Consider the following 19,703-nt stretch of genomic DNA (forward strand, 5'->3'; position numbering starts at 1 on the left):
TCCTCCGCTGCGCTCCGCGTTTACTCTTTTTTTATCCTTCGGTGGTAGAGCAAGTCTCGTGCGCCACTCCGCTTTCCTTCTCACCATTTTACCGTACTCTCCTCCTCCGCTTTCCTCCTCATGCTTCTGCTGTACTTTCCTCCTCCGGTTTCCTCCTCGGGTTCTCTTCGCTATTGCCGTCTTTCATCCTCCAAATTCGCTCTTTTTTCATCCTTCGAGAGGCTCATTCGTTCTGCGGGTTACGCCGACGGCCCAACGTAGGAACAAGAGCGAACACTCCCATAGAGCCCAGCGGCCGAATTGACTGTAGCGCACCAAACGGCTGGTATTCAAACCTGAACTACACTTCTGGTTTCGATTTTTGGCGCGCGCGGTTTTTCAACGCTAGCTGGTACGCTGTAACCGGCCGCGCTGGTCGGCGCGGCTTTTCTTTTTGCTTCTACTGCTCAATCGTGCGCTGTCTTGGTGAGGCATCGTTTTATATTTAGTAAATTAAATATGACTGCAAGCGATCTTTGCAAGCCTTTTTCCAATCTGTCCTCTGTGCAACGTGCAATTTCATAAAGTAGACGCAAGAAGCTTTGTGAAATGAGGAAATGTTTATTTTTCTCTATATAAGTGCTCGTTCCAGGCTTTTGCTGCGTTCATTCAATGTTATGGCACCAGGTAAGCAGCAGTAGTTCCCGTACGAAGCTCCACCGGACGGCATCTGCTGAAAAAAAAGAGTCAATTACAAACGTGTGTCCATTTGGTATTTAGGCCTTATAAGGAAACTGCGTGTAGAGGCGAAACGTACGAAAGTGTTGAATGAGCGACATCACAAATAAAATCAATTCGCTTTTACAAACATGACGTAGAAAATGCCCGACACATCCCAAACTATACCATACATAGCCCCTACAGTCATGAATTATGATATTCTGCAGGCACACATTTAAAACTTAGAGGTGTTGATGTTTTAGGTGCCCAGAGTGTGAAGGAAAAAAATTCACCTCTCTAGCAGAGTTATTAGGCAAATTCGGTCGCATCCTCATATGGAGACATCGTAACTCAACGGTATTTTTTTTTTTTCGCTAGTACGCTTTGGTGGTTTACAGAAAGGATGGAAATTTTTTATTGAAGGTTGTGCGAATGTTGTACCAACGGGTTCACAGGCTGTGATATTGGAAGTGACAGTCCTCCTCAGCAGCGATGCGCAGAGAAACGTCCCATTTCCGGCAGCGCACCCTGGTCTTCACCCACACACTTTTATTACTTGTACCGCATGACGAGCGGTCCTTCTCATTGTACCTGGTATATTAGTGATCCCGACAAGTTTAGAGCAAAAACGGCGAATTGAAATTAGCTATTGGGGAAGGACGTTAAAAGAAACAATGCTAAATTGCAGCGCAGACGAAAATTCTCGAATACAAAAAAAAAAAGCAAGACAAGTCCGGGCTGGTTCTGCGGGTCTTCTTCGCCCGAATGAAATTTTGTTGATCTGGCGTCAAACTGGGGATCACTTATATCCAGACAACCACTAGAGGATCGAAATAATCTTCAGACCGACGTTATTCGCTCAATGATCCGGAAACGAGAACGTCTACCGTCTTCACAATCAAATAGTGCATACTGCGATCTTGGTTCCACATTTAAAAATTGCCGTCACTCGAAAATAAGAATAATACAAACAAACCGAAATTGTAATTTTCTGACAGTGAACTAGATGGCGAAACAAGTTCACAAAAGCGTCGGTAGTTTTAAATTTCCGCGCAGTGCGTATGGGCCGCCGGCGTGGAAAAGAGTGAGTAAGTCACGGTGTCTTATATGGGGACGCGGATCAAAACAGAGCCAAACAATTCAATAACAGAACCCTGAGTTTTGAGTACCTGTTTTTCATAAAACGTAGGTCTTTGTTTACATAAAACAGGGGGTTTTTCTGTTCTGAATTATTTAGGCTAAGATAAAAGAGAACTTTGAACAGCTACTCATCGGAGCTCCCGTAAAACGTGGAAGCGTTCATCTTGAAACATCTTTTTCTGCAGTAGTGTTTCGCCGCTTTGCATCAGATGGCACTCATTACGTCTATTTGCGTCTCGAATATTAGTCGCACCAGTGTGCAGCGTGACTCATTTGCCTTTTTGATGAAAAAGACAACCAAGAAACTCGCCTCTCCGAATGGAGACATCGTGACTGAAAGGGATAAAATTTGATGAAAACATCTGATTGAAAACCCAGTAAGATTCAGTACACGCGAAAGTGCGTCACAACGGCCGAGCTGCTTTTCGCTAACTGCGTCACAATGCCCGGTGCGGTCAACGTGCTCCAAAAGTACCCTAAATAGTACCAGACTAAGTTATAACGATGTGGGGGGGAGGGGGGGGGGGGGTCAAAGAAAGAGTCACAGACTTGTCCCAGTAGGATTCAGTACACGCGAAACTAACTGCGTCACAACGCTCGGTGGCGTGCCGTGAGCCTAAATTGCTTGAAATGCAGCGCAGAGTGTCAAACAAAATTTCTCACCTTGTCGTAGTCCAATACCGCAGTGGTACCGCGTCGAAGTGCAGAAGGAACGCAAAAATACGCCGGGAGCCCAAGAAACGAGGGTATCCCCCCCCGCCCCAAAGTTCATCAGCCCTTCCACTCTGTGAAGAAGGACGAGCAGCGAAGCTGTGTTGTGTTTTACCTGAATATACGGGTATCTATGTGTACATAGGTATTATTATTATTATAATTATTATTAGTAGTAGTAGTAGTAGTAGTAGTAGTAGTAGTAGTATTGAAGTACACAGACAACGAATACATCTTTTGACTGCGGAGTGATTTATTCTTATTCTTCTATGAAGTAGTGACGTGTGCAAGTACCGCCGCATGGCAGACGGGAATTCCACAATATTTACAACTTCCCTGTGAACTACGCAATTATGAAAAGTAGATGAAACTCGGCGTAGTGTTAGTCGTCTTAGCGGCTAATGGTCATATAATTTGCTTCAGGATAGTTTCGATAAAACAAGTTACAGCCGTTTTCTGTAACCATACTCCTTCCGCAGACGGCCATGTATTAACAGCAGACGGGAATTCTGTAACGTTTGCAACTTCACTGTGAACTAATTATGACAAGTAAATGAAACTCGGCGTAATGATAGAGTCGTCTTAGCGGCCAATTTCAGTAGGATTTTTCCAAGATACCTACATTATAGGTTGAGAGCTAGAGCATTCGCGAGAAACCGGAGACGAAATTTTTTTTCGTGTCAACGCGACGCGTAGACGGACGGACATCGACCACCGCCGCAGCGTAGCTAATATACAGCTTCGCTGTAAAAAAGACATACGGGTTGCAGAAGAGGCGAACGCTCACATGCGCAGCCGGCCTCGCTCGCTTCGGTGGCTTGTCTTGCGCATGGCGGATGCATCTGGCTCGTCTGGCGTGTCATTGGCTTGTCGCTATGTAACGCAAGAAAAACAATTCGTAAAGTTAATTTATACGCAAAGCTTTTTCTTTAGTTTTGGCGGGAAAGAACAAAAAGAAATGAAACGTTGTCTGCCAACCTTCACGATCTTTTTTTCCCGGTGCTCGCGTCAGCTAACAGCTGGCATCAGTACTAGCGTGACGCATTTCCTGCTGCCAGTTTTCGCCCAGTGCCCGCTCTTGCTGAATTTCTTTCTCTATGGCTGCGCTCAACTATGTAGAAGTGCCTTCATCACCTTCTGCTGCGATGGCTCGCGAAGCCGATGGCAGATAACCGACTGCCATCAAAGCGAGCTAGCGCAGTCGCGAGTGATCGTCTCTTCTACAATGTAGCGGGGACATTCACACAGAGGGTGTTGAAGGATCTCCTCGCGACCGCTGTCATCACACGTAGCGCTGTTGGTCGTTCCAGTGCGAAAAGCAAAATACTTGTAAAGGCCACTGCGAGCCGTAGCCGACAAACCAGGGTATCATCGCGTCAGGAGAATCCAGTTCAGATGCGAATGCGCACTAAAGAGCCGGTGGTGCAGTCGGCTGTCTTGAAAACTTGGAGCGTTCGACACGGAGAAAGGATATCTCGTGCAAAGCACTCGAAGTTTTCTATAACGGCATCTGACCTTGACAACCGTATCGGCCTCTCTTTGCTGCCATAAAGAGTTGTGGGAGATACGGGGTTCTCCTCCGTACTCTTGGGACAAAGGAACGACAACACAGTAGTGCAAGCAATCACAAGGGCATTTATTGCACCTTTCATAGATCAATGCCAGCTAGCTGAGTTGCTATCCCCAAAACATGCCGATGGGCGCGCGACAAATCTAGAAGTCCGACTCACCACGACCGCAAAGCGAGCGAATGTGTTCGCCCCATGCTGGATCCCAACGCCTGGTCGTTCGCGTGTACAGTCACGCCAACGGTGTCCAAGGCGGCCACGCGAGACGGTCTCGCAGAAGCATGGGTCGGCGCGGCACGTCCGTCCCGCTTGCTTCCCGAACCCAAAGAGACCAAGCCAGGCCCCGCACACTCTCAAGTTCAACAAATGGCCACAGAGGGCGAAAAATCAATCGAGGCGCGTTTCAGCGTAAGCGCGCAAGTGGAGCTACTGTAATTTGGTCGACTACTTTAATTTGTGCTTTCTCTGCTAGGGGCGCTGAACATGCTGAATTTTTTAATTTACACAAACCATTGACATGAACAATCGAGGTGTCTAAGGATGTTTTTTTACCTCAGGCAAATAGGCAGCTGATTTTTTAAATATTTGATTGTTGAAGCTGCTTTTTAGTTATAGTGTCAAGGTTTTTGTGCTCGATTAACCACCGACAGCCGACAGCCTATTGGTATCGATGTGTTTCCTGGCCGTTGGCGTTCGAATACTACGGCGGTAAAACGTTTTCGAAAGCATGCTGGTTTCGTCTGCGAGTCATTACATAGACTTGCTGTAAGGTCTACTCTTGGCAAAGAATAGTGCCTCATTTTGTTTAGGCGTTGACTATCATAATGAATGCGGCGGAGGTTGAGGGAGTACGCTTGAAGGTACGTTTTTATGCCGTTGATCTCCATAACACCGTAAGTACGCAAACCGATGTCACAGAACACCCGATGCATCATTGTGTGTTCTCCGTCATCGCTTGTTTGCTGTATGCCTACTAATTCTTCATTTCTTCAAGTGTTGTATCCTCCTTTTGTCCTTGCTCTCTTGTGCTTCACTTACAGTATGTCGTTCCGTCAGCTGTAATGCGCATTTGCAAAACCAATACGTTTGATAAGACGCAGTGGTTATCATACTTTCACTACACGTGTATTAAGCTGGCACATATGGTTCAGATACAGATACCTGTATGCGAACTTGCACGACGTTGATGCGGAGATTAGGATAATTATGACACCCGTAAGGAAGAGGCAGCTGACGGCCGTATAAGCGGTTGCGTTCTTTCCGCCAAACTACCCGGCCTGGTAGTGCTGTAAAGATGCTGTATAAAAGTGACGCGCGGTGACAGGGAAATTATTATACTTAGCAGCCGACCGTACGTTTTGTAGCTCAGGTCTTCTTTCTTGTGCGTTTGTGCTACCCTTATTAATGAGCCATTTCTTGACTATGTTCTTCACTATGTAACCGCGTTTGTGTGGATGCGTAGACGTGTGCTTTTTGTTGTACTTGTAAAATGCAAATAAATATTTTCAGGCTTACTCAATCTTTGGTGTCGTGTGCGTTTATTCCAGTCGAGGCCATCGTGCCACCTGGAAACCGCATTCTGTCAGTAGCCCTGCACGAAATGCAACAGCTGGAGCGCGGCGGCACAATTTAACTCAGGGTAACGGCGGCGTAATAAACGAAAAACCGCTCGGGATGCCCTTAAAAGTCAGTTTAGAGTGTGCCTTAACTCGATGTGACTCAGCGCTACATGTATTCTGCTGCGCCTCGATCGTGCTCCCGCCAGTTTGATTGCTGTGTGGCAAACGTAGCGCCTATTAATATGCAGGCGCTACGTTTGCTACACAGCAACTAAACTGGCGGGAGCACGATCGAGGCGCAGCAGCCAGAAACCCAGTAAAGCCACAGAAAACCTGGTAAAGCGTGTGCAAAACCCCGTTTCCGTTTCCTGTTGTACAGCGCCACCTGTGGTCGCATACTTTAGTTCACGACGCCACCGCTATGCTTATTTCCGTAGCACTGTGGAAGGTACAGTTTCCCTTCTCTAAGTTTGTATAGGTGTTCTGTGACCAAGCGCCTTCCTTTCGGCGCCCAAGTAACCTCGCCTGTCGGCGGCGTTAGCAGCGCAACACTAGCGCCATCTCTCGCACTGCGCCCCAACCACATCGACCGCCGCGGGCATCACGCAGGCCACGCGGCAAAGCCGCACTACAGGAGGCGCGCTATGCGGGAAAAACATCAGGGGAGGCGCGAGGGTCGCGCATCCCCACATCCACCCAACCTTAAATCACTTCTTATTCCGGCGAAACATGTGACACGGTCTAACATCAACACGTGCTTCGCGAACAAGGTGGTACATGCAACAGTGGCCGCGCCGGGGAAATGTCCACACGCTGTCTATAACATGCGAGCCGATTGTCCTTGGGTACACCGCTGGCGTCCGCCGGTCACAGCAGCAGCTTTGCGACTCGACGGCACGATCCCAGGCCAGGACTCCGGAGACGACGACGCAGTAGTCGGTACGAGCAAGCGTCGCTCGCGCCGACGCGCCCTGCTGGCAAGAGCCGCCGTAGCTGTCGGTGACGGCTGGCTCCTTTGTCCGCCGCCGAGGGTTGTGAGCTGGATGCAGGAGGCCGCCGAAGTCGCTGCGCCGAACTGGCCACAGCATCACCATCGCCCGGGGTGACTCCAATGACGCTGCGTAGACTCAACACACTCGGCAAACACTACAGTAGTGCAAAGGAGAGGAATTCTGCATGCGCATCGCCCACGTGGTACGATGTTCAACTCGGCTAGCAAAAGATCGGGCAGCTACTCAGATGCTAAGTTCACGTGAACGAAGCTCGCTTCCTTGAGCCGAACGAGTAATTTCAATTCGTGCGAGGCTAAATAGAATGAGGGAAGCAAATTGCAACACCTCAACGCCACGGTCCACCAGGTTGTGTCCCTCCACGTGCGACAGGCAGCTTCGTAAAGCCTTGGGCCTAAATCGTCGCTACCCTGACAACAACCGGCATCCAAAAACAACACCCAAAATGGGCGCAAAACAGGCAGCCGCGAGGAGACGTTAGCTCTGTGAGGTGGTCCTACTCCGCTCGGTGCACACAGCATCCGAGTTGACGGCGCCCACCGTCCCAGACGGTGTCGGAGCGCCCGGTGCCAGGCCGCAATACCAGTCAGCCCGTCGTGGCCCCCGTGGCCCGCGGCCACCCGGCTCCCAGAGCCGCGACTTCATCCGAGTCAAAGAGATAGAAGAAGCTATTTACATAAGAAATTCGGACCACCCACGAGGCTTCCGTACTCACTCGCTTCAGGCTTGCCACTGCTCCGCGGGCGCTCAGCCTCGCTCTCCCAGGATGCAGACCACGTGGCTCTCGTACTGACGAATGTCATTAAAAAAAAAACACTTGCGAAAGGGCTTAGCATGTTGATAAGTTCAAACACACTACAGCCACCGTCGCCTCGCTCAAGAAAGCACGCCGCCGACGCTAGCGATCAAAATCCACGCTAGGCCTACGCTTCGGTTCAAAGGTCTCGAACGATGCAAAACTGTTAAATCTATCGTCCGATGCCCCAAGAGCCCCACGTTGGGCGCCAGATGTGGGGAGATACGGGGTTCTCCTCCGTACTCTTGGGACAAAGGAACGACAACACAGTAGTGCAAGCAATCACAAGGGCATTTATTGCCCCTTTCATAGATCAATGCCAGCTAGCTGAGTTGCTATCCCTAAAGCATGCCGATGGGCGCGCGACAAATCTAGAAGTCCGACTCACCACGACCGCAAAGCGAGCGAATGTGTTCGCCCCATGCTGGATCCCAACGCCTGGTCGTTCGCGTGTACAGTCACGCCAACGGTGTCCAAGGCGGCCACGCGAGACGGTCTCGCAGAAGCATGGGTCGGCGCGGCACGTCCGTCCCGCTTGCTTCCCGAACCCAAAGAGACCAAGCGCCTTCCTTTCGGCGCCCAAGTAACCTCGCCTGTCGGCGGCGTTAGCAGCGCAACACTAGCGCCATCTCTCGCACTGCGCCCCAACCACATCGACCGCCGCGGGCATCACGCACGCCACGCGGCGAAGCCGCACTACAGGAGGCGCGCTATGCGGGAAAAACATCAGGGGAGGCGCGAGGGTCGCGCATCCCCACAGAGTTTACCAAGCAGCGTCGCTGGCGTACTCGTTAACTATGACGCCGCAGTGGTCAGTAGGAGCAAGCCGTATCTCAATAAGCCCAGAAAAGGTGCCCTGCGCAATTGCAACATTGCGCGTACTGACACACCCCAAGTTTTACCGCCCTGAAACGTGAACAGCTGGGTAGTTGCTGTCACGCGCTGAATCATGTAAGGGCTTCATGAGAGGCCTCTGTCAACAACATCAACAACAAAAAAAGAAATATGTACTTTCATATAAAATTATCTGTCCACTGAGAGAGACGGTGCAGTGTGCCAAACAAATGACACACGCCGCGAATATGGGGTGATACAGCCAGCAGATTTACTTATTTATTCTTCGTTTTTCTCCTTCGCGCGAACTTGACTCTTTACTTTCTTCAACATTTCGCTTTTTCGCTTCTTTGAGCTCTGGACTGCCTCCGACAGCAGGGTGCAGGTGGCCGCACAATCTCTCTGCATGTGTACAGTCGGCGTCAAAAGTTTACAGGGCAAAGGTTCCGCGAAAAATCTGCATTTGCGAAGACACTGTTCTCGCAGCCTGCAAAAGCGCGAAGGACTTTGAAAGGCAAGATCTGAACACCAGGCTGCGCGCACAGGCTGTGGAAACATTCATCCTTTCTTTTTCTCACATTTCGTGCCCCGTGACCTTTTGGCGGTGGTGTACTTCAACGTGGCGCGAAGCGACTATGAACGTTAGAGCAGCTCGTAGAATCGTATTTATCTATTCACGCCTACACGGTGCGTTCGTGCAGGCTCTTCTGCCAATTTTCGCGAGTTCAGTCCGGCAAGACTTCCTTTGGCACCTATCAGTTGGCGCGTCGGATATTCGTGGCCCTGCAGTTTAATTCCCGCGCTCTCTAGCTGAATTGGTGCGGTAACACGTTTCTTTCAAACTTGGACTCAAGAAGAATATAGTTGAATGCCCTAAGATTGTGGCAGCCTCCTTCGGTAGTTGAAAGGAAGGACAATCCAGTTAGCAAACGCCCTATAAGACTGTGGCAGCCCTCATTCGGTACTTGAACGGAAGAACAGAACAATCTAGCTGTAAGAAATGCCCTAAGATTGTGCCCCCCCCCCCCCCCCCCATATTTCGACTGCGTAGGAAGACACACAAGCCCTGCAGTTGTTTATGTAGCCGACTACCCTCAGTTGCCTCTCGTACATAGACCATACGGTGTGCTACGCTGCGCTGTGTGTGCGCACATTTAATTTATCCCTCCCCTGTTTTTGTTCCTATGCATCCCGAGTCCCCGTTGCATCGGACGCGAGCCTCGCTGAACTCGCTGCACTTAGTACCTCTGTCGACTCGCTACAGATGAAGGCTCCCCTTAAGCGGGACCTTTATATATGCGCTCGACCGCATCCTTAATAAACTTCTACGCACCGCAGAACATCTCCGCAGTTCCGCTCGGAAAGGTAACGCTTGCGCCTTTCTGCACGTGTCCGAAAACTCCGCTGTCCCTTAAAACTTTGCGTGGTACGTCATTTTGGCTGCACGTGCATCGCAATGTATCGACAGATGTCATCGGTTCGTTTCCTCAAACGTCACTGCCGACAGAAGGTGCAGCAGAGCCGAGCAGCAGAGAGGGCAAACCAGAAAAAAAGAACAATAAACTTCTTTGGTCAGTAACTTTCGCTACAATCGAGCCTCGTTGTAACAAAATCGCAGCTGCCACTAAATCTGCTTCGTTCTATCTGATATTCGTTATAAATACACACAGTAATACAGATGAAAAAGAAAAATCAAGATTGCGCGTACGTGGGAGAATTAAGCGCAATCGTAACGCCTTGTGTCGGTACTGCAAGGCATGGACCTAGCGAGGGCGGTATTCTGGGCCACTAGGCCGGTCCCAGCGTTTCTTGCTCTTTTGGAAGACCCTGCTGTATTGTCAGCCATACACCTTCTCTCTGGCTGTGCAACCAGCGCGACGTTGAATTACTTGCCGTCGAAGGGGCCATCGCTCCTGATGGAGGCATAAAATTTAGCCACGAGAAGCTCGCTCATATAAAATCCGTTAAGAATTCATGAAATATAATAGCGAATGAAGCTTTATTAGCCTCTCCCTGCGGTTAGAGGTATCTAACCTCTATCGAATGCACAGGCGCACATTGACGTAAAAATGCCGCGCTTCCACAACTCATAGAAATCGTGCCACAATATTATAATATATATATATATATATATATATATATATATATATATATATATATATATATATATATATATATATATATATATATATCCTGACCGAAAGCGAAATTACATTTTCGATGGTTGGTTTCTGGGCCCGGTTCCCCCAGAACCGTAGCCCGATGCCATTAGGAACCAAATGCATTTCTAAAAAAATGTGACATGACACACCCTTGCGAATTTCCCTCGTGCAAAACATTCTACATGGTGCAAAACACAGCTTCGAGACGCTTGGAGCGTTAGCAGCGTCGCCTAGCAACAATTTACCTCTAAAAAGAGCGGGCGCATCTTCCAGCTGACGAAAAAAACAGAAGTTGCGGGCCGCGTCCATCGCCGAAATTAGCTGTGCGTCCCTCATACTATAGCTGCGGCGTTATGTCTCCTTTCTACCGGGTCGATAACGTCGTTTCTCTTGTTTCAACGCGTTCTCGTGCTGTTTAAAACTTCCGCTTGCTCCAACATAGCGGTTGAAGGAATTCACTGCAGGTCTAGCTCTCATCGCGCTGTGGCGCCACAGTACTATAATATGTAAAACAAAGGACCTGCCCATTATACGCATGATGCGCTATGTTTCAATGCACGGTTCTCCAAAACTAAGCTTCACTTTCATGGACAGGCATCAGAGATGTGTCCTGCATAATTTTAAAAACTTGACGCGTCCGAGCGTTGATGCACGAGCGAGGGGAGCATATGTGCTGTCGTATGCTGATGGCAAGTGCGTGTCGGCTCAAAAGGTAGCAATTGCTCTGCAACGATGGCGCCATCTGCCACCGCGCGGCGTGTTTCGCCGTTTTCTTTCCATAGCGACGACAGATGGCGCCACCGTTCCGTTGCAGCGACATCGCGAGCCGCCTGTGCATGACCATAAACTAGGCCTTATATCCCTCGATATCGAAAACCGTTCTCAAGAACGCCACAAAGATAACGCCTGAACTTTGCTGCCAAGGTGAGATAAAAGGAAGCGAAAGTCTACAACACCATTCACTTCACGTGAGGGGGCAAGAAAATTAGAAACGGCTACCCACTCGGCCTCACGTGGGCGACATGCCGTCATGTTAGGCGACGACGTAATTCGCCTTGCGTCTGGAAGCCTGCGGCAAACCTCGAAATAAACCGCTTCAAAGGTATAAACAAGACTGGTGGAGACACTCTGCATAATTTCCCGCAACCGCTTCCTTCTGTACGGATTTTGACCACGTCTGCTCTGTTCCAGCTAAGTGCTTCTAAGAAAAAAAAAAGAAATATAAGGAAGAGATTGTCGTGCGTACAAAAAGTAAGCAAAATACTCAATCCGACAATCTTCTGGAACTTTTCGACGCGTGAAAACGGGCGAAGCACGCGGAAGTGCAGCGAAATCCAAGACATCACTGTGACATCGATGGTCACTTTAAAGTCACCATCGATACGATATTTGTGGAGGAATTAAAAACAGGAAACGACATGACTTTCAATTTCTCCACTAAGAGCAACATTTTACGGTCATATGAGCACAAATATTTTTTTAAAGAACACCTGATATAGTATTTCTCTTTAGCGCCCGTTTCAGCGTGCACATTGATTTTCCAAGTGCCTTTTAGGATGTGCGGCCAAAAAGTGTATAATTTGTAGTCGCGGTGTACCACTCTGGATCAAGCGTCTCGAGGCTGTCAAAAAAGATAACGGTTACTACTGAAAGCCTTTAAAGCAGCGTCGTTTCACATTGCTTATGTGCACGTTGCCTCGTGTTATGACCATCAACAAACACACGAATTCCAATAAACTCGCAAAATAAAGATACTCCTCCGTGTCTTATCAGTTTTAGACGACGACGGCGAGTACGTGACTGGCATCGACCGGATGGAACAGATCGCCTGGATGTGGGCAATCCTGTTCGCCATGTTCGTTCCGGAAGCGCTGGTCTTTATAAGGTCCGTACGGATATCGATGTTCCAGCCCATGCGGATACCTCGTGCAAGGACGTTCTTTCTCGTAAGTACCCCATTATGAAAATTTCGTCAGAGTTTGTACAGATTCCCCAGATACTTTTCAACATAAAGTATTTTAATGATTGGTTAATAAATTTACAGACTGTAATAGTAAAGGTTCTTAATTAGGGTTATTACGCTGGAATACGAGTGAACGGGTGGCGGTAACAGAAGTGCGCCCAATCACAGCAACCACGAGCTCATTATAGGGGCAATGCCGCTTGCACGCACTGGTGGTCAAGTTGGCGACATTATTTGTAATGTGTGTATATAGCGAACGTTTGTACACATTGTATGCTGCGTACTGCCGCATCTGTATAATGTGGTCGGAAGGCCTGTCAAGCCCCCAGTGTCTTTAGTCAATGCCTGCTATTAAACCTTAATATCTTCAATAAAATAAAATTCATTTCAGTTGCTGCAAAAGCTGGGGATGTTAGCCTGACCGAAAGCCATGCACTCTCCAACTGTCTGTCTATAACTCGCTTCCTTTTGTGAAGAGTCACTTGTGTCACATTGTGTAATTCCGTCCCCTAGGAGCACTACTCGAATAGGCCGACATCACGGGCAAGAATAATCACATTATATGACTAGCTTTGTATGTACACGGGTTAACCTTCTTAAATTAGTAACGTCGGCGCACATCTCTTCAACTTTGCACTATTGCGGAGTTATAAACCTCTGTCGCTCAGAACATGTGCATTTAGTACGAATTCTGAAAGCAGCACCGGCGCAGAGTCATACACTCTTGTCACACTATGCCAATTTTGGCACATACCAAGATGTAGGCGGCTGTTTCATGAACTACATGACACACATGTCATGACCTGTCATTTATCTTCGTCATACACTCCTGTCATACTATGCCAATTTTGGTACCTACCGAGTTAACGAAACGACCATGAGAGCAAGACTTAGGCGGCTAGATCGATACTGTCAAAGTGGCACATGTTCGTAAAGAAATGCTTCGCATTTAAAAGAAGAAAAAATAAAGCTTTCGTAAATAGTCGGCCTACACATTTTACACAGACAAAGGGACAAATTTATAAGAAGGCTGGAAGATGTCGATGGACAGTATATTAACTGTATAATCAGTTTATCTCGGTACTTAGCCGTGACGACAGATGCCTCATGAGGCAAGTTCGCATTACAGCTTGGGTTCGTCGTTTGTTTCGGCAATCACGAGGGAGGCGCAAGGAAGAGATTTACGTGAAAGAAACGCGTGATCTCGTTCACTGCAAAGCGAGGGTCTCGCCTCTGTCATCTTTTATGCCACGTGGTAGTTAGTATACGAGGGTTTACTGATCACTTCATGTTTAAGTGCTGCGGACGGCTCCACATACACCGCCGTGGCCGTCCGTGGCACTGGCTAACACTCATGTGGCTTGATTTGGTGCACTTGTTTTGTTGCACAGATACCCGAGAAAGTGGGCTGGAGGGCGGCCTCAGCCTTATAGGTCAATTAGTAAAGCATCGCATGCGTTATGTGTAGATTGGGCGTTCGGCTGCCAGCTGCGGCAAGTTGTCTTTTCCACTACGTTAATTTTCTTTTTCTGTTTATTCACTCACTCCTTAATATCTCAATTAAACAACATCGGGGTTTTTTTTTTCTTTTTTTACAATGTGATTTCTCATGCTTCCTTGTATGTTGGCTTCATGTGCGTGGTAATATAAAATATGGAGTCTCTTGGTTCACCTGATTATTTGCGATGTCCCTCTGAAATTTGAAAGAAGCCGCTCAAAACTTCGCGCCGCCTATGCCGGTAGTGTAGTGTCCAAACAGCTCATATCATTTAAGACAGATGGCGCCATAGATCCGTAGGCAATAAGGTCCCTGAATTTAGTACGTAATGCAATCACGCAGTGGGCTACTAGGCAGATAGGTCGTGATTTGAATTATTTCAATTGTATACTGCATTAGCGCGTTTCAAATAAGCGTAAAATTAGTATTTTAATTAGACATAAATGGAACGAATGCGCATGCACTAAAGCAAACGAAATTCTGAAAGCGTCTAGTAACGCTTCGCATGAGCCGCATTTGAAAACGCGAAATTCAGGAAGACGAGCTTAGCGGTTTGCGGAATTGTCGATCTCGCATAAATAAAGACCAGTCGTAATAGCATTATGTTGACATTTACTACAAATGGGTGCGAATACGAAATATCATTATAACGTTAACCCCCACGTAGAAATGAATGCTAGTACCTGCCCGTAGTATAGCACAGTTGCTCGTAGCTCACCCTTAGGACGTCACCCTGAGGACGTCGGAAATTACAGCTATCAATAAGAGGGGTAGGGTGAGGGAGATGTTGGAAGAAAGAGAGCGCGCGGGTACGTGCGGCTGCCTAGCCGAGATCTGCGTTAGGAGTCATGCCTAAGTCATATCAGGAAGCAGATGGTGGCGAATTGATTGATTGATTGATTGATTGATTGATTGATTGATTGATTGATTGATTGATTGATTCAACTTTCGTCACCGGCTTTTTCACATTTGATTATCTAATTAACAGACGGAAATTACATGAAGAAATGAGAAAAGAGCAAATGCACGCACACACTGACTAGCACTTAGCGTGGACATGCATATAGCAGGCGCGATAGGACATTTGGTACATTGTGCACATAAATGTTTCGCAGAAGAAAAAGAATTGCGCCTGAAGGAAACGATGAAACATACAAGATAGGTACCAATCACAAAGGAAGGGGAGTGTTGAGACCCTGCACAATAAACACCGAAAAGTTGAATTAAAACAAGGCATACATACTGGTTTGCATCATAAGTTAGTGAATGAACAACAAAGTAAGCACGTAAATGAGATCACGAACATATAAAAAAAAAAAAAAAAATTAGGTGTCAATAAGCGGATGAAATGCCAGTGCTCTTTAAAAAAAAGACGTATTAAAGCTCTCGGGGAGCTAGTTCGCGCTTACGGATTGTTTCACGGTTCGAACACTTATTCTACCGTTCATCGTTGATCTCAAAACAGTCCTTTGTCATTCATGAAAAGGGCAATTCATAAGAACATGCTCACAGTTTTCTCATAGGTGACCACATTTGCAACAAGGCAGTTTTACACGACATATCCTATAAAGGAAGCTGCCTGTGCATGCAACTTACGATATAAGTCGGTGAATTAAAGAAGCCATGGAACAGCCAGCGCCGGCATGCACCTGATCCCCTTTTGAACGCTACCTTTAGATTCCGCTTTCATCGCACATGTGTAAGAATTGCTTTTGCTTCAACCACTAGCAACGCAAAAAGTGAACAGTTGTACACAGACACTAGTGTGGTTCACTCAACCGGCTTAGTGAAAAAGTTACCCGCAGCTGTTTTGTTAGCCATGGTGCAACTGCACATGCAAAAAAGAAGAAAAAAAAACAAGTTAGAATAAACATCAAGAGATTTACACAAGATGGTCCCTCAACGGAATGTTCTCGCAAAAAGTGAAATGTTAACACACAGGCTTACTATCCAAGCAGGGGGCTTTGTAAAAGGAAGAAGGAAGTGCGTTCACATGATGTACGAACAAGTATAAATCCAGCCAGATTTTCTTTGCAACAGAAGTAAATCGTAACAAAGATCCAGTTCAACCATGGACGCGCTTTTTCGTGACTATGTGGAAGGATAGACTGGCGTCATGCAATGGTTACACAATACATTTTTTTACACTTTTCTCTGGGTGGCATTGAAAGCTGGGATGTCGGGGAGGGTCTACCGGGGATTCTGCGCGTTGCCCTCCCGTCACTTCTTTCCCTCTGGCCCATGCGGAGTGGTCGCAGTTGAAAAACAAAATTCGGCAGAGACACTTACGACTGCTTACGTCCGGGAATGCGAAGGCATTATACCGTTCGTAGACCTTGTAACGTCGTGAACGCGCTTATTACACGCATGAACGCAGGCACACCTTTAGTCTGCCAAAACCGTGCACGCGCCGTGGCGTGGAGGAAGTGTGCTCGTCTCAGGCCCCGGAAGCCCGGGCTCGATCCCATCCGGACCGAAATGTACCAAATTTTCTTTTCAAAGGTATTAAGTTACTTTGTTTACAGGAACCTCCCTGACAAGTCTGATGTCAATGCAAGCATTCTTTTACGTGTTTTTACTCTGTGCACCGTCGGCTATTTCCGGTACCATCGTTCGGTCGCGCCGACGGATATTCGCGTAATGGGGCATGTAATGCTTTCGCATCAAACATATTCGTCAGTAACTTCTATGATGGCACATTGAGGAAGCGACTACGTTGGTCTGCCCTCTGCGTGAATGATGAACCCTGGTTCAAATATGTCCTCGCCGTTAGTCCCCCTTGTATTCGTTCTTGCGGGCTCTGGAATTTCTGGAAGCATTGCCGGCAGCATTTGCAAGGCTACACCGGCCTTTAGCTAGCGACACTGTTCCTCCTTTTCAGCCTAGGTTGGCTCCGTATAGTTTCGGTTCCACAGAGTTTTCGTTTCAGAACTTGTATACTGCTTGTGGTGTGTTCCCATGTCTCTGAGCGCGTATGCTTGCGCAGGTCTTCGCCCTGCAGAGCCTGCACGTGGTCGGCCTTGGCTTCCTAGTCTTCGCAGCGCTGCCAGAACTGGACGCACTGCGCGCCACCATGGTCTGCAGCAGTGCGGCCTTCGTCCCGGCCTTGCTCAAGGCGCTCTCTCAGAAGGACACGTCGCCGCCAGCGGTGGTACTCAACGTCTCGACGCTGCTCGCGCAGTGTTCGGGCCTGGTGCTGTGGTCCGTGGGAGCCGGCGGAACGCCGACCCTCGCCGTGGCGCTGCTTCTGTCGTCTTGCGCCTGGTGGCAGTGCTTCGCGGACGAGAACTCTCCCGTGTTTCGCCTCGCGAGACTCCGTTCGCTAAAGCGCGACCTCGATCAGTGCTCCGTGTTTGTGTCCCTGGTCCTGGTGCCCTGGCGGATGCTGCTCGCATTTGCGACCATGCTGGCGCTGGCGGGTAGCTCGTTCGACGGGGCGGCTGATGTCATAGGCAAGTTCCACGAGTCTTTCCAGGCGCACGAATTCCCGCTCCTTCGAGCGCGGGCGGACGTCGACAGCGGGGTGCAGGTGGAAGAGTTAGTCGGCACGAATTACGTCATCTGGACCCCACGGTGAGTGTGGATATTACCGAGAATGGCCGTACACGCGAAGATCCCCACGCTTATTTACTGATTTGTTTATTTTACATGGAACGTATCCACACTCAAGATACGAGTCGGCCAGGCTTTGTGTGTGAAATTACGTTGTCGTGTGAGAAGTCGTACGAATATCGGGCGAAATTGACTCTGCATTAGCGATCGTACAAGGGCGTGTGAGCTTTCGATAAATAACAACGGAATTCCGCACTTGCTTGTGCATTTTCGAATCTGCATCTGCTCTCCGCGACTTCAGTGGATCAGTTAAGATTCTGGACATAGGCCACGATTTCACTGCCAGAGACCCGATGGAAGCGCTTTATATCTCCTCTGCAGGTACACGCAAGCGTGAGTGATATGTCAATTTATTTTTTGGTAGAAAAAGCTCTCGTGCGGCATGCTTGAAGTGACGCATTCTTTTTGTACATGTTTCACTGTTGTTATACGTGTATACGCGCATCCGAGCGTTGTCGCGCAGCCCACAGATATATATATATATATATATATATATATATATATATATATATATATATATATATAACTGAATTGAAAGAGGGCTAAGAGGTCGGCTGTAGCTAGCGCACTCCAGCCTGCTAGTTATCCGTACACGCTGTAGTCATTGTGACATCGAAGAAAAAATAAACAGCGGTGAATTAGTTCGAACACTGAGTTCACAGGACGGTTTCATACCGACTGTACTCGTTGTTTCAATACAGCAAATATACCGGATATCAACGGATATCGCTTCATTTCGCCTAAGGTTTATGGGCTGCTTATATATGCTAGGGCGTGCTGATAAATATTGAGCCTTACTCAGAAAAAAGTTGAGTTATAGGAAGCAGTAACCGCCACACTATTCTACGTACAGTCTCCGAAAGGCAATGCACTTGCGACATCTGTCCTGCACCTTTTTTAAGTCCCTCCAAATAAAATTCTTCTGTGTGCTGGTGCAGCCACTCATTCGCAGCATTAATTGCCTCCACAACACTACCGAATAGTTGCTACTTTAGAACTCTTTTGAGATTCGGGAAAAGACGAGTCAGATGCAGCCAGGTCGGGTAATTAGGGTGGATGGGGTGCCACTTGAAATCCTAAGGAGGTCAGTTTTGCTATTGTTTCATACGCAGTGTGTGACGAGGCATTGTCATGCAACAGCATGACATCTTAAGAAAGACTTCCTGGACGATCTTTTTTTTTTGATGTCTTGCTTCATCTTTGTCAATGAAGCACAGTAATATTCTGCATTATTGGTTGAACCCTGTTGGAGGTAGCCTACTAGCAGAAATCTCTTAAAACCTGTTGCAATTTGTTTTTGCACCAATCTTTGCACACGGAGCTTCTTTGGTCTAGGGGAAGCAATATGCCTCCATTCCTATCTTTATTATTATTATTATTATTATTATTATTATTATTATTATTATTATTATTATTATTATTATTATTATTATTATTATTATTATTATTATTATTATTATTGACAGGATATAAGTAGATGCTGGCGCACAATTACGACGCTGGGCACTCCTTGGCTCTTGAATAGGTGGTACATACAAAATACAGTCGCAGCATACAACAATATACAACATAGTTACAACAAAATTACGTTGTCACATACAAGTCTAAATAACAAGACGAGATTACAAAGACGCGCTTAAAGCGATAATGCGAGCAACGATGTCACATAACAAATAAACGCTCAAGCAACGATTCTAACCACAATAATATCAGATATACACCTTGACAATAAAAATAAAGATTTCTCCTTTAAATAGATTTTTTCGTCTGTTAACAATAGCCAACAATGGCGCTGTCTCCCAGAATATTTCTTAATGCTGTTAAAGCTCCCTTTTGCATTGCTCTTTTTTGGCCACCGCCCTAATAATTTCTTCAAGCTGAGAGGTCTACGGTCCAAAGCCATTAATGACGATGTAAGTCGGCGTCTCGGTGTGTCATGGTGCGGGCATTCTAGAAGAAGGTGACATGTGTCTTCGTCAACAAAACCACACTCAGACTGAGGAGTTTGGCCAAATTCAGTGTAAAAAGTGTTTTGTAAAGGCGAAGCCCAGCCGCAAGCGATGAATAAGGGTTTCTACGTTTCTGTCTAAAGATAATGGAACGTTCAGTTCAATAAACGGATCAATATAAATTAAATCTAAACTCTTGAAA

The 19,703-nt window shown here is 47.3% G+C and overlaps 1 protein-coding gene across 1 annotated transcript in view; it reads left to right on the forward strand.

Moving 5' to 3' along the window:
• Nucleotides 1–19,703, forward strand: part of LOC126541923 (chitin synthase chs-2-like) — a 154,499-nt gene that overhangs the window by 111,522 nt on the left and 23,274 nt on the right. Inside the window, exons 3-4 of the mRNA XM_055077016.2 lie at nt 12,253–12,425; nt 16,927–17,513. Coding sequence (XP_054932991.1) covers nt 12,253–12,425; nt 16,927–17,513 — 760 coding nt within the window. The remainder of the gene's footprint in view (nt 1–12,252; nt 12,426–16,926; nt 17,514–19,703) is intronic.

Source organism: Dermacentor andersoni, chromosome 2 (assembly GCF_023375885.2).
Source record: "Dermacentor andersoni chromosome 2, qqDerAnde1_hic_scaffold, whole genome shotgun sequence".
NCBI lineage: Eukaryota > Metazoa > Arthropoda > Arachnida > Ixodida > Ixodidae > Dermacentor > Dermacentor andersoni.